Raw genomic sequence first — 27,209 nt, 5'->3', positions numbered from 1 at the left:
TTCCAAAGAGGTAAAACCCCATCAGCGTTCTACTTCGTTTCTTCTTTCCCCCCATACTTTCCTCCCAAGTACATTTGCTTATTCTAGTAGATGTTTAGTTTTGAAACAAATGCCTTTACATCCTTGTTTCCTTCCTTTTGGCCGCAGCTGAGGTGAGAAGAGCAGGCATGTAGAAAGTAATAATATTTAAAGAAAGAGACAGGAAAGTAAATCTGTTATAAGCTTTTTCTTTTTTAGAATTTAAGCTTATGAGTTTATCTACGCCCACTATATTCATAATTACAGTTTTATATCTGCATACAAAAGCTATGTAAAAATCCATTTTTCCCAAATATACAAATTTTTTTGGATAGTTTAAAACATTTTGATCACAGATTTCAACAGAGTTTTAGGCTGAAAAAAATATCACCATCTAGCAATATCACTTAACACTGTTTGCAAAACACAAGTCTTCCAATGTCTGTAAATCTTTTCCTATTCTTTAGTATTTTTCTGATTCTCAGGGCATGAAAACATTATGGGAACAAAAAGGGTTTTCTATGAGGAAAGCATGGAGAACTAATTTGGATCTAAGGTCAAATTAAAAGTGCCAAGTTATTAAGGAAAAACCAAAAGAAAGAAGTGGCGTAATGTCACATCAGCTCATTCATGCCCTGATAATTTCTGTATCAACAATACATATGTAAAGTGTCTCCTTTTGTCTTACATTGTGCTCCATAATTTACACGAGCATTATCTGCATCCTGAGGAGGACAGATTTATATTTGATTGTCTTGTGCATAGGGTGGGTCAGCTTTAACTGTGCAACAGAAAGCCACAAACAGCGTTTTACCTGCACAATATTGCTCTTGAAGGCGGCATTAATTAATGTGGAAACACACTATAAATGCACACTTTTCGCATTTGCAAACATTTATACAGCACAGTAAAAATTCTGTGATAAGGCCAAACCTTTTTTCCCCCAGTCTGTTTTTTTTTTTTTTTTGAATGTGTTTTTAATGCGTTTTTTTTTTTTTTTTTAAAGATTAAAGTAAAATGTCTCAATTGTAAAAAATACACACCGGGCAAATCCTTACCTGGATAATAAATATCTACATCACAGTACAATAAAATTTCTTCTCTATAAAATTTAAATATGGATTATAGTCTATCACTATCAAAAGAAACACTATGCTAATATTTCCATATTATTAAAATAACAGGAAAAATTACGAGCTTATTTTAGAACCTGATGCCGTAGCCGCTGGAAAGGGCAAAGAGATTCAAATGTCGATCATCACTCTCCGTTTGAAGAGGAACTGTGGCTTGGTTATTCACTTAAATTCAGTTCATGAAAAAGGTTTAGCCTTACAAATGCTGGCTACATTTCAAAAACCATAAGACTGATTTCGTAATTTATGACTCATGCAGCAAAAGGTCAATATGACACAAATAGGTTAGAGTTCCATAGAATAAAAAGGTATCACTGACAATGACATGCTTCGAGGGGTGCTCAGCGGTTCCGTGGAGGCTGAGTCTGTGGGGGGCTTAGTGTCGAAGAGGGGCTAGGGCTTGTACCCCTGTTCACGGAGGAGCAACAAGAACGGCATTGCTGGCACAGAGCGAGGTCCTGGCAGTCCGCCCCAGGCCTGCACTGCACACTGAAGAGCTGTCGCCCGGGGCACAAGTGAGGGGGCTTCGCTGGGCTGAGGCATCAACACGTCAAGCGCGTCTTTGAGGACCGAGGCTCTAGAAAAAGCTCTGAGGCGGCACGTGGTGTTTTGAGCAGAATCATAAAGAAGAAAACATCTTACTTTTTTCACTGTTTCTGGAAATACTGCACATCTAAAGAGCAAAGTACACTTAGGGGTCACACACGCACGCGCACACACTCACACACACGTACACACACCCCACATCGCTCAACCCTAAAAGGGAAGTGATTTAGAAATGCGAATCCCAGCATAACGGGTGTGTTCTCCTCTACTGAGACGTTTCCCTGCTGAAGGGGTGGGAGCGCAGGTGTGCAGGGTGTCTCCATCAGGTCCACACTTGATTTGCAAGTCTGGACAATAGATGAAAAAATGTTTAGAAAAATCTGGAGCAGATCCCTCACAAATGAGTTTTATGAGATGGAGTCTTGAGATGCACTATGTACCTCTGTCAGCTTCAGAAGGAAGGAGTTTAGTTTCAGAGTCATTATCCTTTGAGTCCTATGGCCTTTTCTTTCAATCTGAAGTATGCTAAGACTTGTCCTACTCTACATGAAGTATTCAGCCTTCAACAAGATTTCCAGACCAGCAGTTTGCCTATTGAAGGCAATCATTTAAGGTGTCAAGGATCAAACGTTCCTTTACTTGGGGCTGGCTGGATGGCTGTTTGTATACCTTATCATTTGGCCAATTCTCGATCATGGTTAGTCCAAAAGCATTCTGATTTAGCTTGAGATCAGGCTCTGAACTTACATTCAAATCTGGGTGTCCGATGTACTGAGGATCCTGTCAAACAAAATGAGGAAACTTTCCCCAGAAGTCCTGATGCTGCAGGATCCTGCCTGCTTTCCTTCCTGTCATTCCCTTTGGAAAGAAAGCTTGCCCCAGACAGCAGAGCTTCTCAGGGTTACCCTGGAGCATAGAGGTGGCTAAGTGTTTATCTTTCAAAGAGTGGTTCCTCAAGGAGTCAAGAGAGAAGGCTGAAATGTTAGCAGAGCAAACACTTAAGGAGCCTGGCTAGAGGCTGCCTAGACAAAACCAAACCCCAAAACAATCTGTCTGTAGGTAGAGCAGGTAATCTGCCAATGAACTTCATGCCTACAATTGTAAATCTTTTCACCTACTTCCTTTCTCTGGGTAACAAGTTCCATAGCAATGTTCTTGTCTCCTTTTTCCTAGAAGCCAGTACAATTGCTTTTGTGCATTGAACAGTTAATTCCCCGCCCCCAGATTATTTCCAGTCATACTTGGCATTTTCGGCGCTGCTCCTCTTCTTTTTCCAAGGCCTCTAAATAGTTGACTAGTATTGTGTCAAATTATTATTTCAAGTTAATACCAAATGTATGTTTCTTAACTGTTAAGTGGGCCATGCTTCTTGTCTAATAAAGTTAGAAATTTAAGTGTTAAAAAAACCAACAAAGGAACCAGATTTTTTACCCCCTGAAATTCGTACAATATTAAGGGCAGGAAGGGTTTTAGAGATCATGACTTATTTATCAGGTGAGAAAACCAAGACCTAAAGTTACAAATCTACCAGTTGACAGGGCACGAACTAGAATTCAGGAACCCAGACTTCTGGGCCAGTATTGCTCCACCAAACTTAAAAAAAAAATCTACTTGGTTTTCACAGTGACTTTCCTTCCTTTGTTTTTGGGTAAATCTCACTGATATGGCTTATTTTCCCCAATATTTCCAGGATAAGGCAGTAAAAGGTAGGCAAAGGAATAGTTTATATCTACTACGCCAGTGGAGAATGAGATACATTCAATTGCATGGGTACATTCTATGCCCATTTTCTGACACTGCAGAGATGAGGCATCACCATTTGTTTTCTGGGCACAAGCTATTCCAGCATGGGCCATTGGGGAGGAAGGTTGGGCAGGAAAGATAAGTATACACATGGTCTGCAGGTGTTTTCTGTTGAGTATCTATCTGTCAGGGTATGCTATAAGAGGGACAGGAGGGTCAGTGGCAGGGCCACTCTGTTTAGAGATAGTCAAGCTATTTAGTGTCTCAGAGTCAGAGGGAAAAAGGGGACTAGGAGATATTGGACAATGAAGCAAGGAGCTTGAGGATCAAAGCAGAAGGAAGCATCTTCCAGCCATTAGGACATGAAGGGGCTCTCAGAACCCTGCATTTCCTTCAACTCAGAATGTAGCTGCACTAATCTCTCCTCAAAATTTCTTCAGAAGAAGACTGAAATTTCACCTTATCTTTCCTTGATTAGAAGATTTGATCCATAGGGAAGTCTGTTGTCAGGTCAGCAAAGATGCAACCTGGATAAAGAACTTCAGGAGCTTGGGAGATAGGGCAGATGCCACAGAAAACGGGTGTCACCCTGTAAATAGGTTTGATTTCTGTAAAAGTGTTCACTGAGCCTAAATGGTAAAGAAGCCTTCCTACTGTGAGGTCATACTATGTGAATTTTTGGAAACCATGGAGTCATGGACATTGGTGAAGATTTCTAATTTCTCTGGGCTCACTGAAAACAAGTATTTTCCTCGTTGGCCTCAATCAGTCAAATACCTGCATATCCTTGGTCACACCCTTGTATAATTTGAATTAAATCATAAGGTTATAAAAATGATATTGGAAGGGAAGCTGATTTTTTAGGACACAAATATTCCTGTACATTCCAAGTTATGCTCCTAGGAGACCATAGAGAGTGCTGGAAATAGCATGCTCTTGAATAGATGAAAATTTGTTCAAGTCCTTCTCTAAAAAGCCAAAAGCTCCATCTAACTAAAGGTGGTCTGTGCTCTGCTAACTTGAGCCCTGTGAACATCAGGATTGGGTGGAGGTGGTTGTTATTATCTTGGTTTTAAGGCTTCTTTAGTGTCCTGCAGTGCCGTTTTGTTCGCTCAAATCTCAGACCAGGGACGGGTGGGAGCTGGTGATGCTTGGGTGCTGGTGAGTTAATGATTGTCCCCCACCCCATCTCTACAACCATAAAACCTTCAGCGCATTCACATCAAAGGACTGGAGAACGAAATGCAATAGTTTCAAGTACCCGCATTCAAGGGGCAATTTCATCCATGTCTATGCCAAGGACTACTTCCCTTTCCCCTCCCAAAGAATCCCTCCCGACACAAAGAAACAAACAAAAAAGAGCTAGGCAATGGAATGAAATGACACCCAGTAGTGCTGTAGGAATTATGAGAATGAATCCTGTCAGTCTAATCCTCAAACACTTCCAAGAACAAAGGGGGGAAGAGTTCCGTGGGGCATTCCACCTTCATGTGCAGGAAGCGGCTGGCATGGCAGGCTCCTATCATCCGTAGGTCTGTCACCTTCATCAGGAGTTTTGGCCAAAAGTGTGTCACGTGGTGTTTTCGGTAATTGATATAGTGTTCAAAGGCCAGCAGGAAACTATCTTGGTACTTTTCTATTCTCTCAACACAGGCGAGCCCTGGGCGATCTGTGGGGAAGAGAGAAGATGGACATTGATTCAGAGATTGAAGGGGGAAGGCTTGCCTTGTCCAATTCCAGGTCTTTTGTGGGACCTGAAAGATCTAGGGTCTTCTTTCTTAGCCATGAGCATGGATGAGCCAGTGTGAACTCTGGTGCTCCAGGGACCAGGTACCAGGAGAATGGCACCATTTATATGAAGAGAGTCAGTGCTTTGTTCAGATAAATATTTCTGTTTCGACGGATCACCTTCCTGGCTGTGAAAGGTGATACCTCCCTGCCAGGGTACATAAGGAGAAGCCTGACATCTGAAATGTTCTGCAAGATGAGGGGAACAGTTTTGAATTTCCACTGGCTGCCTGGGAGAGGGGAGAGGATGAGCGTGGACATGCATAGAAAGAGGAGATGTATGAAGGGACTGGGGACATTGCAGCAGGCCTGAGGCCAAAGGAAGAATGTGGGATAGTAAAACATTTCCTTGAGGACCGAGATACACCATGTTTAATTTTGTGTTGTCTTTCAGGCTGCAGTGAACTGGCCTTTCCCTTCCCTTATACCTTTAGTGAAATTGCTACCAGTAGCAGTCTTGTATTAGTCCTGGTTTGGGAATTTAAATGAAATGAAATGGGGAGGTGAGCTGTGCCAGAGTCACCCCATGCAGGGAAGAGAATAGCTATAGTAGGAGCTGGAGTGAGTGGACACTGGGACCCCGGAAAGCCCAGGAAATCTTCTTAAGTCCTGCACGGACCCCTGGGCTTCCCACAGTATGTGGGAGAGGCTCAAGTCAGTTTCCAAAAGTGATAAAGGGGTGACGCAAGGAGGCTGGACAACTGGGGAATAGCAGGGCTGCAGACCTTTGGGTGACAAAAATAATCTCTAAACCTGGATGAATTCCTCAAATAGCTCCAGGAGGCCCAACACACCCCTGCTCAGTTCTCTCTGAGTTTCAGTTTCAGTCTGCTTTCTATGACTCTGATCAAATCAATTCACACTTCAAAGTTCAATTATTGAGGTGTCTGTATCAGTAGGAATCTAAACAGGGTTCTGCTTCATTGGAAAGGAAGGGTCAGGAGTAGTGTCTCAATCCACCCTTCACAGTATAAACAAACTAACAAACCATACGGGCCTTTGGAATCCCCTATTTAGCTCAAATGGCAATTTGTGCGTTTTTATCTTAAGTTTTCCTTCATATTTGACGAAGCTGCTCTGTAGATGTTCTGGTTCACTCTCTCTCCCTCTCCCCTATCTTCTCTCTTTCTTTGAGTGTGCAAGAATTTTCCACAGGGTCCTTTAACTTTTGATCCAAATAGAAGATCAACATATTATTGCTTTGGATGTATTCTTTCAAAGGGAAAATATAATGTGAATTTTGTGGCATCAAAGAGATAAAGATAAGATGGTCACATAAATGACATAGTGAGAACGAACTGACATTTTGATGATGCTTGAATTGCACTGAACAGGTTTATGAAGAGAGAAACATTTTAAAGACAGAAGACAATTTTAAACTCCTTAAGACAAAAGTTCCCAAAGAAATTTCCCTCAGATCATTTTAATTTTTTGTCTTTGAACTGCAGGACCAAGGAACTTAGAAGTAGTGGCTAGTGGAAAAGTCTTTGAAGAAAATGTCTAAGATACAGTGTAAGTGAAATGCCACACAAAACATGGGGCTTAGGACATCAGGCTGTGAAGGAATTGGCGACTTGGAGCTCCGACAGGCAGCTATCATTTGCCAAATGCACAGTGTCTTGTAATATTTTTCTGGTCCTGGCAGTATTAATGAAGAGGGCCTGCATCACTAGGGAGGGTGGATTGTGAAGAGTTATTAAGTTGTCCTGTAGCTGTCAGGCAGTGCCAGCCTCATGACATGAGAGAATTGGGAAGAATCATACAGTTTGGTGTTTGATAGTGTTTGGCATCACATTCACAGTTTTTGTCATCTCTACCTACTTCTCCCTTTATCTACCTTACTTAGATTATTTGCTTAATAATCTGTTAAACTGACCCACTACAGCGGAAACAGCTTATTATTCAGTAACAAAAATCCACTTAACATAAGTAAGAAGATAACCACAAAAATGGAGGCATGGCAAAAGTCTTTGTAACTTTGGAGCTGAAGGTTCTGGCTGAACATTTTTCCTGAGATCCACTCTCTCTTTCTTAAAAAAGGAAGGTTAGCAAGTGTTAGAGAGGTCTTAAAGGCAGACTGGCACCACACTGAGTCTCTCTCCTTGCCTTATTTGGAAGGAGATATAACCAGGAAGAAAACTGTCAAAGAAATAGCTTTCTCATGGTGTGATTTAACATTATTTAAAACTGTCTTTGTACCACTAAAATCCCAGCTAAAAAAATTACTATGAGTCCCTCCAGAAATAGAATTCCTGTGTATGTAGCTTAATTTCTTCATTTTAAAGGTCACTGGAGCCTAGAGAAGCTAGGGGGCCACCCAAAGTCACACAGGGAGTCTGTAGACAAGCTATAAATTTTATTTGAGAATAATTCTCCGGAAGGACTGTGGGCCCCATTTCTTGCTGGCTGTCACTGGAGACCATCTTTAGTTCTAGAGGTCATCTACAGCTCCTGTCATGGGAACCTTCCCCACATGGTGGTTTCCCTCATGAAACTGGCACAGAGAACCCCTAGAGCAAGACTGCCAGCAAGGGGGAATCTTAGATTATGTAATATAATCATATGGGGGTGACATCAAATTTGCTATATTCTCTTGGTTAGAAGCAAGGCACGGGTTCTGTACACAGTGAAGGACAGGAGATGATCAGGGTGTGAACATTGTGAGGTGTGGAGTCTGGGGAGCCAGTCTGGAGTCTGTGTGCCACAGTGTACAGGGGAGTTCATTATGCTATTCTATCTGCTTATCTTTGAAATTTTCCATAATAAAAAGAATTACTTCTTTTTTAAAAGTCTGCCATATCTAAATTTCCTATAGCAAGTACATTTCTAGATCAGCTTTAAAAAAAGAATTCTAGGCCAGGCATGGGGGCTCATGCCTATAATCCCAGCACTTTGGAAAACTGAAGTGAGAAGATCACTTGAGCTCAGGAGTTCAAGACCAGCCTGGGCAACATAGTGAGACTCGTCAATAAAATAATAGCCAGGGGTGTTGGTGTGTGCCTGGAGAGGCTGAGGCAGGAGAATCTCTTGAGCCCAGCAGGTCAAGGCTGCAGTGAGCTGTGTTTACACTACTGCACTCCAGCCTGGGCAACAGAGCAAGACCCTGTCTCAGGTTAAGAAAAAAAATAAAAGAATCCTACTGAGTTAACTAGGAAGCAGCAACTCTACAAAGGATTCTCAATGTACTTGTGACTGATATTTTACCCACATATTCAGCCATTCATTCAATAAGCTTTTCTTGAGTTCTGCTGAACACTGGCCTAGGTGCTAGATATACAATTAGACACATCTGTGTCCTCAAAAAAAAAAAAGTCCACAGGGACTTAGATGGACAAGTGAAGCAGGTAGTTACAGTGCAGTGTGACAAGTGCCAGAGCACAGCTACACTTGGGTTCCCTGAAAATGCAGAGGACTCTGAAACCACTTCCATTTAAAACTATCTTCCCTGAAAGGGTTTGATGTGTTTTGTATTCCTTATTTATTATGACGTGATCCTCACAGGAAAAAAAGCCAGCATTATCTGCCCCAGCTGACGGGAGTTAGATGTTTTGGTGATGAGCTATGGCGGCTTACAGAGGGCTCCCTGTTCTGCGGTATTCTCCCATCTAGAGGGGGACTGTTGAGTCTGGGCTGGCACTCAGACTTGTTTGGGCCTATCCAATGTGGATGACGTGATGCTGTGTGATTTGAGACTGAGTCTTATGCTCATGGGATCTTCAACTTCTGCTTTCGTGTGCTTGGAACTCTCTCCTGGAATCCAACAGCCAAGTAAGAAGTCTAACTACCTTGCAGGAGGAAAGGCTTCATGGAGGAAGGCCTGAACCAGTGTTTGATGTTCCAGCCGAACTCCAGTCATCTTAGATGCTTAAGCCGCTAAGTTTTGGGTTGGTGTGCTATTTAGCAATAGATAACTGAAACTTCAGTTGTAGCTGAGCCATGAACAAACTCCAGCTTGCATCCATGGTTTCCACACACAGAACTTAACACACAATCGTGTGGTCACTCACATCCATATCTTTCATACCCCAAACCAGAAGGAGGCAGCTTTGGCCGAAGACTATGAAGAGGGCTGTGCAGTGTCCACCAAAGGTGGATCACTTCGTGGAATCTTTCGGATGGCTCCTTTGGCTTCTTTCTACCCTGGAACACTGCAAAAAGCATCAGACTTCTGAGATCCCTCCTTTAAGTTCCCAGTCCACTGGAAAACCTGCAATTTCTTGCTGAAGAAGAGTGAGCTATGTTTCTGAAGCTAAAGGAGGACTGAAACTCATCAAGTGATTGGAAGTAGCACTAGACAAGCAAAGGCTCTTTGGATGCCCACTAACAAGTCTAGGCATACTCACCTGAAGACATCAGCAGGACGGCCTGAAGGAGGGCTACTTCAGTGTCATCCAGGTTGAAAGAAGACAGAGACATGCCCAGGTCAAAGATGGCGTCTGACACCACCCCAAGACCCCCATTTTTCAGCTGGCCCCGTGTCACTGCCATTTCCCCATTCAAGGTTAAAGTCTCACTTTCTGGGTCATAGCGCACAGCAGCGCGAAGGGACATGATCTCCATGCAGCAGCCTTTGAGGAGGATGATCTGGTCTTCACATGGCAGCTGAAAAGAACCAGCTCATGTCAGCGAAGAACAAATGGACAAATACCAGTCAAGAACAACACACAATATCTTAAAAGCAACAGGAATAACCTTCTGTCATTAACATTTGTCCTGCATTCTTTGAGCCTATGGTTTTCCCTTCCCTACTTGGCAGACTTTCAACAACCATATTTCATACTCAAAGTTGGCTGTAATCTTTGCCAACTTCAACCTCAGGAGTTTGCATTGTTTTTACGACAGATGCAGGTTCTCCAACTGCTATTACAGTCATGTGTGAAACTGCTAATAACCCCTCAGTTTGGGGGTTTATTTTATAACTTCAACTGATAACTGCTTGAGAGCAGGGTTTATGATAAACTCTCCATTTTTGTTTGTTTGTTTTTTTGTCTTATAGCTTGAATAGGTAACAGCTTACCCTACTGTTTAGCTGGCAACTGGGCTTCCTTTTGGTTTTTGAAGCACATTTGCTCTTTGAGCCTCTTGGCAGAGAACTAGAGGGTTGCTGGCAGAGATACATGTTGCCCATGAGACCCAGAGATATAAGCTTCATCTAAAGTCACCCAGGGACTTAAAGGCAGAGGGGAGGGCAGAATTCAGACCTCCTGGCTCCCAAGGTTGTGTTCTTCTCAATACCTTAGACACAGGAGTTACTCAACACACCAGCTCTTTCTGCTGGTGATGCAATCTCCTTTTAAGCTCATGTGGTTACCCTGTTAATTAGGATTTGTGAGAATGTGGCAACATTAATAATAAAAAATACCTCTGCTCATAGGCAAAATAATAAAAACCAGAATTTTATTTTCTGGAAGGGGAGACTGTTTAATCAAATGCTATTATCAAAGTAATTTGGAAGGCTATTAGTAAATGGGTATGTTTGATGAGTTGGGCATCATGCCCAGATTTCCATGCATCACCTCATTTAATCCTGACAGCAGTACAATGAGGTAAATATCATAATTCCATATTACTTACAGATGTGGAAATCCAGGCACTGAGAGGGTAACAAGCTGGGTTGGGGGGGTGGTCACATGAATATTTCGTGGATAGGATTTGAAACTGGATCTGTCAGAATCCAATGCCAAGAGAAGAAGGGAACATACTCTTTTTACCATGGAAACAACAAATGTGTGAGTTACACCTAATATCTATCTCTTCATTAAAGCAGTTATAAATTCCTTTTGGGAAATACTCTTGGCAATATTTGGCCAGTTCAATTTGGGTTATTATATAAAAGCAATACAACTGAATTACATCTAAAATACTGGGTGTTTTATATTTTTTACTAGCTCAGCCTAGTCACTTTACCATTTAATTTCAAACTGCTTGACTTTTTCTACAAAACAAAAGTCATTGCATACTTGATTCTGGAATCCATTTATATGAATTCTCTCCTTCCAGTCATTTTTTAAAAAGCACTGTGATTTGCTTTTGTCTAGATTCTGATTGCTAAACACAGATTGCTGGCCCCAACCATTGAGTCTTTGTATTTCCCCAAAGTTCCCAGGTAATGCTTATGTTGCTGGTTCACAGATCCCACTCTTGAGAACTACTAGCATAGAACAGCAATGAGAAGTTTACTAATCAGATCAAACCATTTATTTTTAAAATGTGTCACAAAGTATGCATACTTGGGCAGGCCCCACTTTTGAAACCAAGTCTGATTGTAGATGAAGTAGAAATTTTCTTTTCCAAATTTCTAGTTTAAGTACTAACTGTTGAAGATTAGTTCAAATTTAAATAAAAGCTGAATAAGTATTTGCAAAGGATCACCAATGGTTTAAAAACTGGGCCAGATGCCTTTTCCTTTAAGAAGGATTTGTAGGATCCTGGTGAGATTTGTTTCAACACATGGGCAAATAATCTCTTAGACACCTGCCAAAATGCTTTCATTGTGAGTACACTCAACAAGGGCCTGACAGGCAGTGATGCAGGGATACTCCCACAGGTTCTTCCTGCCTCCTTAGGAGAGCATCACTCAGGTTGACTGGCAAAGATGACAGGGCCCTGCACTCTGGAAGTGGTTTTGCATGTTGTTTTGGCAGCTCTGCCAGAGATGACTTTAGCTCTTGTGAAGCCGCTGGTGTCATGCCAATCTTATTTGGTGGGATGGCATGGATCTTAGAAGAACAATTATCATGAACACAGTTTGAATAGCAGATGTGATAAACTGCCGCTGACAAGAGACCCCTGGCTCGCAAGACCACCTGAGATCTCCAGCCCACTCCACGGGTAGCCCAGGAACCTATACAGTTCATTCCCTTCTTTTGGGTTTCAAAGAGTGTAAAAGGCTGAAGGTCATGAGGAGGCCTCAAAGATGGAAAACATATGCATCTCTGCTGTAAAGGTGCTCCCACCATCCTACTGCCATCGCCTTTTGTAATTTGCAGACCACATGATATCAGGGTAGAAAGAGATGGAATCAAAAATGAAACAGGCTTGGACTTTTTTTTTTTTTTTTTTTTTGAGACGGAGTTTCGCTCTTGTTACCCAGGCTGGAGTGCAATGGCGTGATCTCGGCTCACCGCAACCTCTGCCTCCTGGGTTCAGGCAATTCTCCTGCCTCAGCTTCCTGAGTAGCTGGGATTACAGGCACGCGCCACCATGCCCAGCTAATTTTTTGTATTTTTAGTAGAGACGGGGTTTCACCATGTTGACCAGGATGGTCTCGATCTCTTGACCTCGTGATCCACCCGCCTCGGCCTCCCAAAGTGCTGGGATTACAGGCGTAAGCCACCACGCCCGGCCCAGGCTTGGACTTTTAAGGGAAACTTGGATAGATAAGCTTGCCACAACCCATGCTTGAAAAGTCCCATGTTGACCCCTTGCCCTTGCCATGGACGAAAGTGCACAGTGCGTTTGCTCCTGGTGGTGGAGATGGCTGCTGCTTCTTTTTTCTTCCTTCAACTGAAATAGCTCTTCAGTGGTTGGTTTACATGAGCTTTACATTTTTAAAAAAACTATCTCTGGGGGGTATTCAAAGGCACTATGTGACTGGCAGGCTGGCTGGAGTTGTAGGGGTCACAAACTCAGTAGCATTCCTTTTCAGACCAAAGAACTGGAGGCAAAGGGACACAGCCAGCGAGAGGACCAAGAGGGGTCCAGGAAAACAAAACCATCCCCACAAACAAAAGAGAAAAATGACAGCCAGAACTGACAGGAGTGAGGGGAAACAAGCCTGTCAGAGCGGACATGAGAGTGCACATAGTTTGTCTCGTGAGGGCAATGTGGCAACACATAGAAAAAGCCTGTATATCTTGGTCCTTAAACTCCATGTCCAGGCTTTACCCTTCAGACGCAGTCGGTGATGTGAGCAGGATATAGTTGTCAGAATGTTCACGGCAGCATATTTTTATTAGTGAAAAATTGGAAACGGGCTATAGATCCAGTAAAAACTGATAACATAAATTATGGTAGATGTATTCTTTGGAATACTATGTGGTCATTGAAAATCATTTTGTGGAAAAGAAAATGTAAATGCTATGTCCTGCCATTGAGGGTAAAAAGTTAGGTACAGTGACAGGTACTGGTAACGATCTGTTTCTTTATTTTGGTGCTGATCATGTGGGTGGGTTCAGTTTGTAAAAATTTATTGAGCTGCACCCTTATGACATATACACTTCATTCTTTAATAAAAAGTTAAAAATAGTTTCATACATAGAAAGTACATTATGGTATACATTATATTAAATATATTTTATATTTCACATATATATGTATGTGTACACGTGTGTGTACACACAAAAATATTTGAAAAAAGACTAAGGTGCCAAAAGCTTGTGGTTCTCTTACCATAAATCATTACCTTTATTATGTCGTATAAATAAACCTTCAATGAATATGTAAAATTTTTACAGTATCATCTAAAATGTTAATAGATGCCTACTTTTAGAAAAGGTGTCAAAGGCCTGGGAAGCTCCATGCCCAATCAAGGTCCCTTTCTCAGTACCTACTGACTTCTTTAGGGGTGGGGTATGAGTCATTGCTACTGCAAGGCTGTGGGTACTAGCATATCGGGTCCCCTGGTGCTACAGACTGAATGTCTGTAACCTTTCAAAATCCATATGTTGCAACCTAATCCCCAGTGTGATGGTATTGAAGGTGGGCCTTACGGAGGTGATGAGGTCATGAGAGTGGTGCCTTCATGAATGGGATTTGTGCCTTTGTAAAAGATCCCAGGAGCTCCCTTGTGCTGTCTGCCGTGAGGGGACACAGTAAGAAGACAGCTGTCTTATGACATACACACTTCCCTGTCCTTCTGGGTATGGCTTCTGTCAAGGCTCAGAAATGGGCAGTGAGAAGTATCCCCATAATGTATGAGGTCTCTCTGTCTTCATCTGGGGTCCTGTTACTGCAAACTCAAAGACACAAGACAGCTGGGAGCCAAGGCAGTAGGCAGTCATTCTAGGTGAGGAAACTTAGCTTCTTTTTAGGTGAGACCAGGATCACTTAGCACTCAGACCGCTTACCCAAGAGGCTCACAGCTGTCCGTGACCCTCTCTCTATTTGGTATCTTTCTGGGTCCCCTTGAACGTATACAGAGCAATAGACAAGCACCTTAGGAAGTATTTTTTTTTTTAAAGTTCTCCAGAAAACATAATCAACCCCACTTGATTCAGAAGAAGGAAGTTAGAGGCAGGATGGAAGTGTAACAGATAAAATAAAAGCAGTATTAATAGCTAAACTTTATGGAATACTTATTATAACCCAGGTACTGCTTAATCACTTTACAAATACATTATCCCACTTAAATCTTTCAATAGCTCTAAGAGGCAGATACTATTGTAATTCCCATTTTACAGATGAGATAAGTGAAGTTTGAAGATACTGGATAACTTGTTTAGGATTCTTGCCCATGTAGCTGACCGTAGAGACAGTGCCCTCAGCCACCACAGGGCAAGACTGATAAAGTGTCCCAAAGGGAAAGCTGATGACCTCTGGTGGGACAGCTCTGTAGGGTGTCCTGAAGATAGGACAAGCAAGAATGAGCTTACAGAAAAAGAGGAAAGGTGTGTGAAGATGTTAAGGGCCTGGTTCTGTGAGGGGCATTTAACTTGTTCTTGAGGATTAAGACATGACCACACAGTCATCTCGCTGGGCTATGCACTGGAAAGAATACAGACCTAGGTTTCAACCATGGCGCCACATTTGGATAAGTTAACTTAATCTCTTTGACCTTGATTGTCCGCATCTGAAAATGGGGTTAATACGAGCGACCCTGCAAATCTGTTAGAAGGATTAGATTTAATGTGGGCCAATCCAAGTACCTGAGTGTAGTAACCAGGACATCATAGGTGCTAAGTCAATGGAAGCTATTGCTATCATTATTTCTCAATGCCTGGAATCAGGAGGATGAATAGGACCTTGATGGACCTTACAGGGACAAGCTAATGAATGATGACTAAATACAGAAAGTGGGAAATATAGATGAAATAGAAAGCATTTTCATTTTGTACCGATGTTGCTTTCATATGATTAAGTCCCTACCAATTAACATTAAATTGTAAATAATACCCAGTATCCCTGGAAACAGATGAAACTATAATTAAAAATAATGCAGAAGGAAAAACATTCTCACCTCACAAAACATAGGCAACTTTTTGGCAAAATCCACCACTCTGGTAATTGCTGGTGTGATGATTTTTGTAAAATGGCTGAAGGCTTCCAAGTCAACCTTTCCACCTTCTGGGGCATTTACTATCGGTGCTTGTCCAATGTCTTCTGGCTAAAGAGGAGAAAAAAGAAAGATTTAAGTGAGGAAGCTGAAGGGAGCTTTATTTATCATAGTTCTTATGCGGCAGAAAATCTCCTCTGAACTGACGTCCTGTACGACTTCCAGTTTTCACATCATTTGTTAACAATCTGTATGGTTTGTACATCACTTATTTCTTTGAGCAAAGATATATGCCTTGGCCATTGCTTTAATAGGCCCCCAGTGACAATGTTTACGGGACTGTTGCTGCAGAAAGAGAGAGAAAAAGAGAGAGAGAGGGAGGGAGGAGGAGGAGGGCAAGGGAGAGAGAGAAGAGCGAGGAGAGGAATTTGGGGCTTGCTTCTGAATGCACAGAGGGTGTATACTTAGGTAAGGTGACATAAATTCTAGGGGCTCTGGGATGGCATGCTCAGAGCACTGCACATGCTGATGTGTGTCTGTGTGTGGGAGGTGGGTACAACGTGGGTAGTGATAGAGCAGAGGGTGGGCCCTAGCAAACGGTGCCCTGTAGATTCTTGCTTCTGACTCAGCTAGGGCTTGAAGCTCCTCTCTGTCCTACGGACTCCAGTTTGAGGTGGTCTCAGCTGAGGGTTGAGGGGGAAGATTGCTAGGCTGTCTACAGGAAATTTGGCAAACCTTGGGGCAGGATGAAGAATTTACTAGTATTTAATATCCCTAGGGCACCTCTCTGTTTTTTACTTGCTCAAGAACAATCCATGGCCTTGCTGCCCCAAGGGAAGTACAGCAGCATGGGTGTCTGCAGACTTCGTCCCAAGCCCCTCCCCAGAGCAGATGGTGCAGAATCCACATTTTAGCAAGACTCCCAGATGACTTATGTGCTTCCCAATGTCCATAGCCGCCATCTAAGTTTCTTATTCAGTGACCTCCCTGATGTGATCTGTGTTCATGTATCTCCTGCTGTCACCCAGTGCTTCCTTCAGGAAGAGTCTGCTCCACTTCTCCTTGTCTTTGTGATAATCATAACCACCATTTATTTGTGGCCTACAAGTGAGCCAGCCGCTTCGCATACTACCCTGTCTCAAGTAGTTCTCATTCGAATCCTGATTTGCAGGTGAGCAAACCAGGGCTCAGAAAGGTTAAGAGCAAGCTGCTGAGGCCAGGCCTGCAATCTGGGTGACCCTGACTCCACACAGCAGTCTCCCCAGAGCTCCACCCCCCTCCACCCCTACTGCAAGGCTTTTACTCCTTGTGGACCTTTTGACACGAGGGAACAGAATCTCTACTCCTCTGAACATGCTCTTTGTCAACCTCTCCATCTGTCTCCCAGGAAGATGTGAATGTGACCAAGGAGATCACAGAGACTTAGGCCCCACCCAGTGGTGGCCACCTTTGCCTAGAGCCACAGTAAATAGACAGGAAAAGGCCAGTTTATTTTCAGCACCCAGGGGCTTGGAGGGATAAAGGTGGGGGGATGAGAATGAGGAACTGGCACTGTGAGTGAGTTGAGCAAGATTGAATTCCTCACTTGCAGAGCAGTGAGGACACTGAGTGTAGTGAGACTAGCTTAACATAGTGGCCCCCAAATTTCACTGTGCATCAGTATCACTTGATTTCTGGGTCCCCTCCCCAGTGTATCTGATTCAGCAGGTTGGGGTGGAGCCTGGGAATCTGCATTTCTAACAGGTTCCCAGGGTGTGCTAATGAAGCTGCTCTGGGCCCACTCTTTGAGAACCACTGAGTTAGCAGTAACCGACTCCAGCTTAGGGTAATCCAGTTCCCATGCTTCCTCCCACATATCTCCTGTTACTGCGCACATCACATTTTTAGCAGGAGGAAAAGCAAAAGATGATTCTTTTACTCCTCTTGGTGCCAGAGCACCAGGGTCAACAGGAGCAGCCCAGGAGTCATGGTTATAGCCTCAGGGGAAGGTTTTGAAAATGTATTATTAATACATAACAAAGGCTGGCAGCAGGTAACTTTTTTTTTTTTTTTGACTATACTGCAGTGTCCTGTTTATTTTTTACTTTATTTTTTTTGTTTGTGTTGCTGGCAGTGAGTGGATGAAACCTGGTTTTTGTCATGTTTTGTAATGATTGACAATGTTTTGGGGCAACTGTTGGCATAGCAAGCCCATGGAAGGCTGCTGTTCAGCAGGCTCTCTGGGTGCAGACAGAATTGATGACGTAATCATGTGTACAGCCTCCTCCTTCCTTCTTACCTAGATTGAGCTAAAGGAAAACGTACTTCTGCTCCTTTGGGTAATGCTGCTCCCTGCAGCCTTCAGACATCCCTGCTCTTCTTTATAATTTCTTCTCATTCCTGAAACTGAGGCTCATCTCACTGACCTTGTCTACTTGACAAGTCTTTTATGAAGATCAACTGATAAAAGGAATGTGGACACACATTCAAAAAGGTAGAGAATTATATATATAAATTATAAATATGTAGGGTGAACATTTTTTAGAAATAAAAATAAAATTGAAAAGTGTAATAACATCATTTTGGCCTGGTTGAATCTAAACATCTCTCAATGAATACTGATAGATCTAATCTGATGTATTTAAATGGCACTCAGTATCCTTTGAAATGTTGGTGGGTTAATACTAATGCTAATTATTTTCATTCAATTTGTGGGTGTGTGGGTTATTTGAATTCCACTTATGACATGTCTAAAGATTTGAAAAAAAGGAGAGAAAATATGCAAGGAAATATGGCAATTTTAAGTAAAATTAAACCCCCAAAAGTAACAACCTCACAAATTTTCTGTTGAAAATATATATCAAGGTAGAATAAAAAATTTACTTTTAAGCCTCTGGATATTTAATGGCAAATAAAATTGCTAGAAGTAAAACTATAAACAAAGTAAAACCCTTCAATTTTATCATTAAAATTTTTTTCCATAATGGATCTTAGATACTGGAACAACAAAAAAGAATCTATCTACCTGTCTGTATATATCCACAAATTGACCTGAGTTACCGTCTAGTTAATCAAGGTTGAGCAATAAAACACTGTTAGTTCGCTGAAGATTTGTCACTTATAACGAAGATACAAAATTTTAAAAAATATTTGGAAGATGTTAAAAATAGAGTACAAATATTTGACATTAGTTGAACCTATTAGATATCTTATTACAGCTAATAGCCTTGTAAACTACTATATGAAATACTTTTGCTCATATACACATATATATTTATGTGCCCAAGATCAAACTCAGATACCGACAGTAAGTCTCTAGCTTGCTTGTAGATTTGCCACTGTAGACCTGTAGGGAAAGCCTGTTTCTTGCCTTTGTGGATCCAACTGCCTTAGTTAGCTCATGGTGGTACTTTCACCTCTCACTCTGATTTCCTCTCTTTGCCCTGAATGGACCTCCTGAGCTAGCCCAGCTGTCTTCTCTGTCTTCCCTACAACTTGCCTTACATTTTCCCGTTTCACTGCTGCCTTCTCTCCAGACTTTTGCTTTCTCCAAAGCCCCCACTTCTGTCTCTCATCTCTGTCTTTTCCAAATCCCATTTTCTCTTCAAGACCCAACTCAAGTCCTAGCTTCTCCTACATGTTTTCCCAGGTGACCTCAGTTTGAAATGATGTTTACCTCACTCAAACACACATGGTGGCCCACAGCTATCACTCATATGGTATTTAGGCATTTATTACTATCACTTTCTATTGTAGTTATGCAGGTACACACCAAAGATATGAATTTAAGCAGGTAGGGAGTAAGTCTTACTTGTCTTTGCCTACAGTGTACAATGTATTGGGCCAAGTGGTGGAGGATAGAATGCTTGTTGGTTGAGTGACTAAATGAATGTATACTTATACCAATATTTATTGAGCAGGTACTATGGGCCAGGCCTAGTTTTGATGCTGAGGTTACGGCAATGACCAGTGTATCCTCAGGAAACGTGCATTGTAGTGAGGGAGGATAGACAATAAATAAGAAACATATATTCATGGAAGAATTTGTGATAAGTCTGGAGGTGACATGATAATACGTAGGGAGGCAGGAGAAAGGAAGGTCAGCCAAGGCCCCTTTGAAAAGTAATGTTTGGACTTTGACTTGAGAAATGTCAAGGAGATAGCCTTCCTTAGGGCCAGAGGAAGAACACGTAAGGCAGAGGGGAAAGCCAGTGCAAAGTCCCAAGGCCAGAAAGGAGGCTCATGTGGTTAGAGCCCAGTGATGGAATGAAATGAAGGAGTGGAGGTAGGCAGGGCACCCGTGATGCTAGGCATTGTGGACCATGGAGAGGAGACAGGCTTATTCTAAATGCAATGGGGCATCTACTGAAGGGCTGTAAGCAGGGCGTAGACATGACACGATGGTTACTGTGTGGAGAAGAGCTGTGGGGAGCCAAAGGAAAAAACAGGCAGGGAAAAGCTGTGGTTTGGGCAGGCTGAAGTGGACTATGGGGATAGCAGTAGCGATGGAGAGGCCTAGAGAATGCCAGTTGTATATTGGCAGCTGAAAGCTGTGGGGTAAGGAATCCAGAATGATTTCGTGGGGCAGTGGGGGTAGAAAGTGCAAAAGGAGAGATTCAGGTGTGTGCGCAGGGGTGACATCAGCCCTTGCTCAGCATGGGTGAGGCCAGTATTATACAAATCGTGACCAACTGGCTTTCTGCTTTGACTATTTCATTAGCATTGTTCAAGGTAAGTAGGAAATGCTGCCAGCTGACCTCTTTGCCGAGTCCTTGGCTCAGAGCCAAGGACTTCTTGGCTTGAAAAGGCAACTCTCTGGCATATGCCGAATGGAGTGGGGCCAGATGGGACTCTCCCTTCTGTACTTGTTCATAGGGTGTCTTCTTGTATCTTTGCCAGGCTAAGCAGGAAGACCTGGGCAGATAATAATTCAAGGTCCTTGGGCCATGGGATATGACTACAGCCTCACCCTTTTCCTGGGATGAGCAGGAATAAGACGGTGGCAGTGCGGGGTGTGGTGGTGGTAAGGATGGCACATGTAGTAACCACTTATGTGGTTGCTAACAATATGCCAGGCAGTGTTAAGCCACTTGCATCTATTGCTTTATGCCATTCAGCAAGGGGTAAGGCAACTGAGCCTTAGAGAGGTGAAATAACTGGCTTGAAGTCACACTTAAAAAAGCAACAGAGGCAAGCATGGAATTGGAACTGTCTGGTTCCAATGCCCATTCATGTAACTTCTAGATTATCCTGCCTTCTTCTGATGTGACTCTAATAACGGGGTGATAGATGCCTTCCTGACACGATTGCACTTGTCCTATGAGCTAGGCACACAGACCACATATGGCCCCATCACCCACCCTGTCTGACGCTTCTGCTTATGCCCCTTGCCTGAAGCTACCCCAGTAGAGTGTGTGAAATCAGACAGTATCTCTGCCAGGGGAAAAGTAGGAAAGGTCTCCCCTGATCCTAAAGGTCACATTTTATACTTGAGTAGAGATTCACCCAAAGCTACAACTTTGCATGAAAACTAAGGGAGCAGAATAATAATACAGTGTCAGCAGACGATAATAAATGATGTCAGTAGACAAGATTGCTGCTGTCAGGGGCTGCTGCTGGAGGTCTAGAAGCGAGCTACCCTTGGTGGAGAGACTGCCTTCCCTTGTTTGGCATCAGATGCTGCTTGTTCTCTTCTGAGCCTGCTTCTGCTTTTCATCCTCACTGTCATCACACATGAATTGTTGGTGGTGAAATTAGGCATTTCTGTAGCCTCAGAGATTTGAGTGTATTGGAGAAAACTAGAAAATTATATGATTTAAATGCTTTTGGGAGAAGCTTTAAAGAGTGGCTTTAGATTTATTATGAAAATCTTAATGGCTTTTGCAAAAGTTCCTCATTTGCCGAAGACTCTAATTTTCTCAGACCTAAATATAGATTTAAAATCTAGACCAAATCACTGTTTCTTTCTCTCTTTTTCTTTCTTTCCTTCCTTCCTTCTTTCTTTCTTCCTTCCTTCCTTCTTTCTTTTCTCTTTCTTGCTTTGCTTGCTTTCATTTTTTATTTTGAGACAGGGCTTTACTCTGTTTTCATCTAGCTCAGCCTCCCGAGTAGTGAGGACCACAAGTGAGCATCATCAAGCCTGGATAAATTTGTTTATTTTTTGTAGAGATGGGGGTCTCACTATGTTGCCCAGGCTGGACTTGCACTCCTGGGCTCAAGCAATCCACCCACCTTGGCCTCCCAAAGTGCTGGGATTACAGGCATGAGCCACTGTGTCCAGTCCTGTCTCTATTTCTGACTTGAATGCTGGTCTTAGAGTGAAAATGAGTCCTAGTCTTAGACTTAAAACTATGTCAGTAGATCCTTTTAGGGAATAAGGTACTTACCCATTCTAGATAAATGAATACTTTTGGCTTTAATGACAACATGTAATGCCATATGACATATTTTTAAACTATTATTAACATGATAGGCCTCCTCAAATTCTTTTTCAGGACAAGGTGGGACATCAACACATAAAAAATAAATAACATGTAGCAGTGTTGCAAGCACAGGAAAAGGGGTATTAGCACACAGGAGATGCAAATCCTAATGTGCAAAAGCCTGTTCGGTGCACAATAACTTTCAGCACATTAATACCATTTAGCAAAGCTGTCTTTAAGTAAAGATTCTTAATGTCCTTGCAGGACTAATTCACTACTCAAAAGAGTGAAATTTTCACTCTGAACATAAATACTCAGTTGGAGTCAGCTTTCTGCGAGGAGTATGTGTAAATATGTAAACTGGCTGAGACACAGGGCTTAACTGTACTGTCTCCAAGGATCGGTGAGTGGAACTGTATGTGCAAGTTTAACAAATATTTATTGAGTTCTGTTCTGGTTATTTATTGCTGTGTAACAAACTACCCCCCAACTTTGTGGCTTAAGACAACGGTTATTTATTTTCTTTCAGAGTTCTGGGGACTGATGGGCACAGCTAGGAGGTTCTCACTAGGGGGTCCTCATACAGCTGCCATCAAATGGCAGTAGAGGCTGGTGTCACATGAAGGCTTTTTACTCCCATTTCTGGTCCCTGGGCTGGTTGGGAATCTCTCCTTCTGTGTGGCCTTTTTACATGGCTGGCTTGGGATTCCTCACTGCCTGGTGGTCTCAGAGTAGTTGGACTTTTTTTTTATTTTATTTTTTAATATATAGCCAACTGCTATGAGAGACCAGGTAGCTTCTCTCCCCCAAGAGACTCAAGTGGAAACTGTAAGGCTTCTTACGACCCAACCTTAGAAGTAACTTAAGTTTCAGTTCTGCCAAAATGCACTGTTTAAAGACATCACATACCAGCCTAGATTCAAGGGGAGAGAGGAACAGACTCTACCTCTCTCTGGGAGAGAATGGGCTGTGTATACAGGGAGGAGAAATAATGTGATGGCAGCCATCTTGGAGAAAAGCTACCACAAGTTTCATTCACAGATAGCATAGATACTCAAGTGTGGAGGCTGAATGGAACAGTGTCCTGTGAGCAGATGCAGGGCTTTTCCCAGGCACAGGAGGGGACTGGCTGACAGAAATGAAGTTCACTGTAGAGACAGACAGGACAGTGGAGGAGTGCTGATCTCTCCCAATAACCCTCTAGGGAAATATGACTTGGAGAAGCAGTTATTTACATTTCAATCAAGAGGGACAATTTCTTGAACAGATTAAAGATGTAAAAAGATACATTTCATGTCAACCCTACAAGGAGAAGAAAACTCTCTTGTGCATGGGTAATCTCATGGTTCTGACAAAAACCTAACGGCCAATCATTCTGTACCATAGATTCTTTCCACAGATGGTCAGGCTGATGAACTGTTAGGAGTCTTTGAGTGAACAGTGCAGACATCAAGACTGGTTCTAATAACTAGATATTGTGCTGACTTTGCTGAAGAGACCACACAGCATGAAGATTTTTTGATTATATTTTGCTTTATAGGGTGGTTTCTCAGCTTCCAGACATAGCACAATGTCACCTCTTCAGAGATGCTTCTTCTGACCACCATGTTCAGGGAAATTAAATCTGTCCCCACTTCCAGTTCAGGAACTCTTGGCCCCATCACACTGTTTACTACCTGCATTTATTTTGTTTGTTTAGCTCTTATTGTCTGTCTCCCTCTACAGGAATGTGGCTGACTTAGTCACTTCCTGGCCCATAGTAGCGGCTCAATAATTGCTTCTTAAATAAAAGAACAAATCTTTAAAGTCTGGAAAGAAGCACCTTAGTAACTACTGAAACTAGTTGAGTTAGACTACTGTCCATTCTCTGTGGGAAGTAAAGACAATAAAAGTGTAAAATTCCCAGGAGAAGTCCAGGATGTAGTTCAAATCTTCTACCTTACTTGGAATTCAGCTTGGTCACTACTTGAAATCAGGAGACAATGCCAGGCCTGGAAGTGGTTTCTGCAATGTCCATTTATGGCTGACACATTTGGGAAAAGGATGGATTTAGGTTTGCAATTAGGTAGGACTCTATCTTGTTATGCCCCGAGTGTATTGCATTAGAATTGGTCTATCAATCCAGAATTAGTGCTTGTGAGTTTTCTGGCAGAAATACCGGGGTGGGGGTAAAGATGCAAGATCAAGGGACTGAGAGGCTGCTCCTCCAAAGAACTTGCATCTGTCAGAGGCTTTTTGGGTTTGTGCAGGTGCCAAGATCGCTTAGGGTAGTGAGCAGAGGCATAGGTCCTGGAGCTGGCTGCCTCCATCACCACTATTTACTATTGTGGGAGCTCGGGCAAGATTCCTCAACTTCTCTGCCTTAGTTCTCTCTTCTGTAAAATGGAGATATTAACCACATCTACCTACAGGATTGGTACAGGAAGTTAACGAATGAAAAGCACTTAGAATAGTACCTGGCATATGGTAAAGGCCATTTAAGTATTTGCTAACATTGCTGTTAGTGAAAGCCATCAACGAAGTGCTGGCACTATTGTTTCATTACAGTGAAAGTATTTATGTCAGTATAGATGAATTACACCTAAGCTTTTTCTTTCCAAAACTTCCTTTAAGGTTGTTGTTACATTCTCATTGTAATGTTAATGTTGAGATACAAGGATAATTATACCACTCTATCTTCTTGTTCAGATGGGGAAGTACTCTAAGGATACAAATAAACCACAGAATATCTGTTGTCAGGCCTCAGGGAGGTACTTAAAAAGTGTTTTACATCATAAACTAAGAGCAGAGTCAGTCTCCGAGATGGTCCAGAACTAGTGGGGCAGGTAGTCTTTCCAATGAGATGGGTAGAGAGCCCGGACTTGGAACCAGAAGACCAAGTTGGCTTTCGTGCCTGGCTTTTTAGCAGTGTGATCTTGGGCAAATGGCTAAGACCTTGGGCTTGATTTGCATGTTTGTAAAATGAGGGTAGAAATTCTAGCTTATCTCAAAGCACTACGAAGTCTATATGAGAAAAGAATGGGAAGAACTTTCACAACTGGTAATTTTTATAAGAATATTAAACACCAATATTGCAAGGGTCTGGAAGAGCTTTTTCCTCTACATATTCTTACCCACCAACCCCTATCCCTACTTTGTCATTTCCATTCCCCTTCTCGACTCAGGCTCATTTAGTTTAAGCTAAAAATTTTTTACTTCTGTTGACATAAAAATATACTTAAGGTATGGGATACTTAGTTCTAGTGGCTATTCTAAAGGGGGTATTTGGGATCAAATTTAGGGTATGCACATACTGGGCATCTGAGGAAGAAATGAGTATACAGAGTAAAAGACGGCAGACTCAATATTTTACTGATTAGTTGGTCCAGGAGTGGCCTTTCTGATAGTAAAAGCAAACTGATATAATGTGGCCTAAGAAACTGCTTTAGAATTCAGCAAATCACAGAGTAGATGGTAGGAGTGGCCTTTATTCTCACACAGACCTAGACTCAAATCCTAGCTTTGCAAGTTCCTCAGCCTCTCAGAGCTACAGTTTTCCAATCAGTAAAATGAGGCAATAACACCAGTGTCCCAAGGTGAGGAGAACTGAATACACTGAGGCAGAAAATGCTGGCGTATAACTGATACTGATCTGTGCAAGGAAACCTTACCAGGAATTTCCGTTTTTGCTTCCAGTGGCTGCCTTGGGCATTGGTCGCCACATGGGCTTCGGTGACCGTTTTGATGAGCTCCCATTCCTCATCCGTGGGTTCTGGCTTGTGCCCAATGGACTTCTGCAGCTCTTCCCGCCGTCTCTTCTCCCGGTTCTCCTCTATCAGCTTCCTCTTGGCCAGCCTCTTGCTGTCATCCAGCACCACTGGGAGGGGGAGAAAGATGAGACAAGGCACACAGATACTCCCAAGACGCACAGCAGGCTGCCCTTCCTGGAGCCTCAAGGGTGGGATCACTGATGCACAGATGGCTCAGTGGGTCCTTAGGGGTGGGTCACAATGGGACATTTTCTCTTTCTACCAGCACACTGCCATTGGCTAGTCTTGTCCAACGTGGTCCCTAGAGCCAAACTCCCCATGACTGGCCAGCTTTTCAAAACAAAGTCCTCAGAGAACCTAGACATTGCTCACACCAACTCCACAGAAGGTGATTCTAAAACAGAGTGAAGCAGAGAGAGGTAAAATCCATGCTACCCACAGCATCACAGAGAAATCTGTCTAGCCAGTCATCTGGATTCACTCTCTGGGTTTCCGTCCTCCCCTCTTCCCCTAAAATGGCTCTTAGTAAGGAGACCTTCAGGTTAAAGTTATGGGAATAATTAAAAAAAAAATGTTATGGAGCAATAAGTGGGAAGCTCATGATCCCTTTTTAGAGGAAAAAGGACCCCGACTCTTCATGGCTCCCTTAAGGGCTAATTGGAATGTGGCTGGGCCTCACCTGGGCCTCACAGCTACTGACTGTGCATTATTCTCTACCTGGTCCACTGGTCGTTAAAGAGCCCAGGCTTTGGAATCTAGAAAGACTTGGGTTTGAATTCTGATATTATCACATTCTAGCTGTGTGACCTCTGGCAAGTTCCTTAGGTTCTCTGAGCTTTCATTTCTTCCTATACAAAATGGGCTCTATAACATCCACTTCACAGGGCATTCAATGTGAGAATGCACTATTTAAGTGTTCAGTAAATGCAGTCCTGAGTTCTACTATTTATGTGAAAGGAAAATCAGAAGGGCAGGTAACAAGAAACCTATATTTCTGTGGTCAGTTTCCAAAAATAAAACCAGTAACTATCAATGGAATGGAAAGACTCAGGTTTTACATTGCAGAGTCGTAGTATTTTAGAACTGGAAGGGAACTTGGAGATCATGTAGCCCTACTCTCAATTTTCACAGAAAAAAGAAGAAATTGATCCAGAGAGGGTGTGACTTGCCTAAAGTCACATAGCAAGTTAATGGCAGAGCCAAGGCAAGACCCAGGACTCTTGACTCCAGTTCTATGACATCACTGTCCTAGGGTCATTTCTTGATGAAGGTGTGACCTGGTAGGAAAAGAAAAAAAGCAGACATAGCAAGAGAAGGAGAACCAAGGTGCCTAGCTAGTCCACCATTTAAATATTCTAATTTAAAGAGAATATCAATTGCATATCATTTAGATTTGATTGGATTGTCAAAGTCATGTGAGCACTTACAAATGAGGAAAATATGAACAAGCTCTGTTAAGTCATTTTGGTTCAGTTACTAAAGGGAGAGGAGGAATGGTAATAATACCCACAGCCGCTTCCCAAATGCTTCCGGTGTGCCAGGGACTGTCGCATTTGGTGGACATTATCTAATTTAATTTCAAAAACAACTCTACAAGGTAGGCAGTGATTTCACAGAA

General features: G+C 42.5%; 1 protein-coding gene across 9 annotated transcripts in view; it reads right to left on the bottom strand.

Annotated features, from left to right (window-relative positions):
- Nucleotides 1-211: 211 nt before the first annotated feature.
- Nucleotides 212-27,209, bottom strand: part of THRB (thyroid hormone receptor beta) — a 374,142-nt gene continuing 347,144 nt past the window's right edge. For all 9 annotated transcript variants that reach the window (XM_012435513.3, XM_064378613.1, XM_012435514.3 and 6 more), the window contains 4 exons: nucleotides 25,493-25,698; nucleotides 15,406-15,552; nucleotides 9,572-9,830; nucleotides 212-5,109 (listed from right to left, as the gene is read on the bottom strand). In XM_012435513.3, coding sequence (XP_012290936.1) covers nucleotides 4,868-5,109; nucleotides 9,572-9,830; nucleotides 15,406-15,552; nucleotides 25,493-25,698 — 854 coding nt within the window. In that variant the 3' untranslated portion in view covers nucleotides 212-4,867. The remainder of the gene's footprint in view (nucleotides 5,110-9,571; nucleotides 9,831-15,405; nucleotides 15,553-25,492; nucleotides 25,699-27,209) is intronic.

The sequence above is a fragment of the Aotus nancymaae genome, unplaced genomic scaffold (assembly GCF_030222135.1).
Source record: "Aotus nancymaae isolate 86718 unplaced genomic scaffold, 86718_ANA_hifiasm-v0.15.2.pri h1tg000019l, whole genome shotgun sequence".
In the NCBI taxonomy this organism is placed as follows: domain Eukaryota; kingdom Metazoa; phylum Chordata; class Mammalia; order Primates; family Aotidae; genus Aotus; species Aotus nancymaae.
Note: the sequence above shows the minus strand (reverse complement) of the source record. Positions and strands in the feature narration are given on the sequence as shown.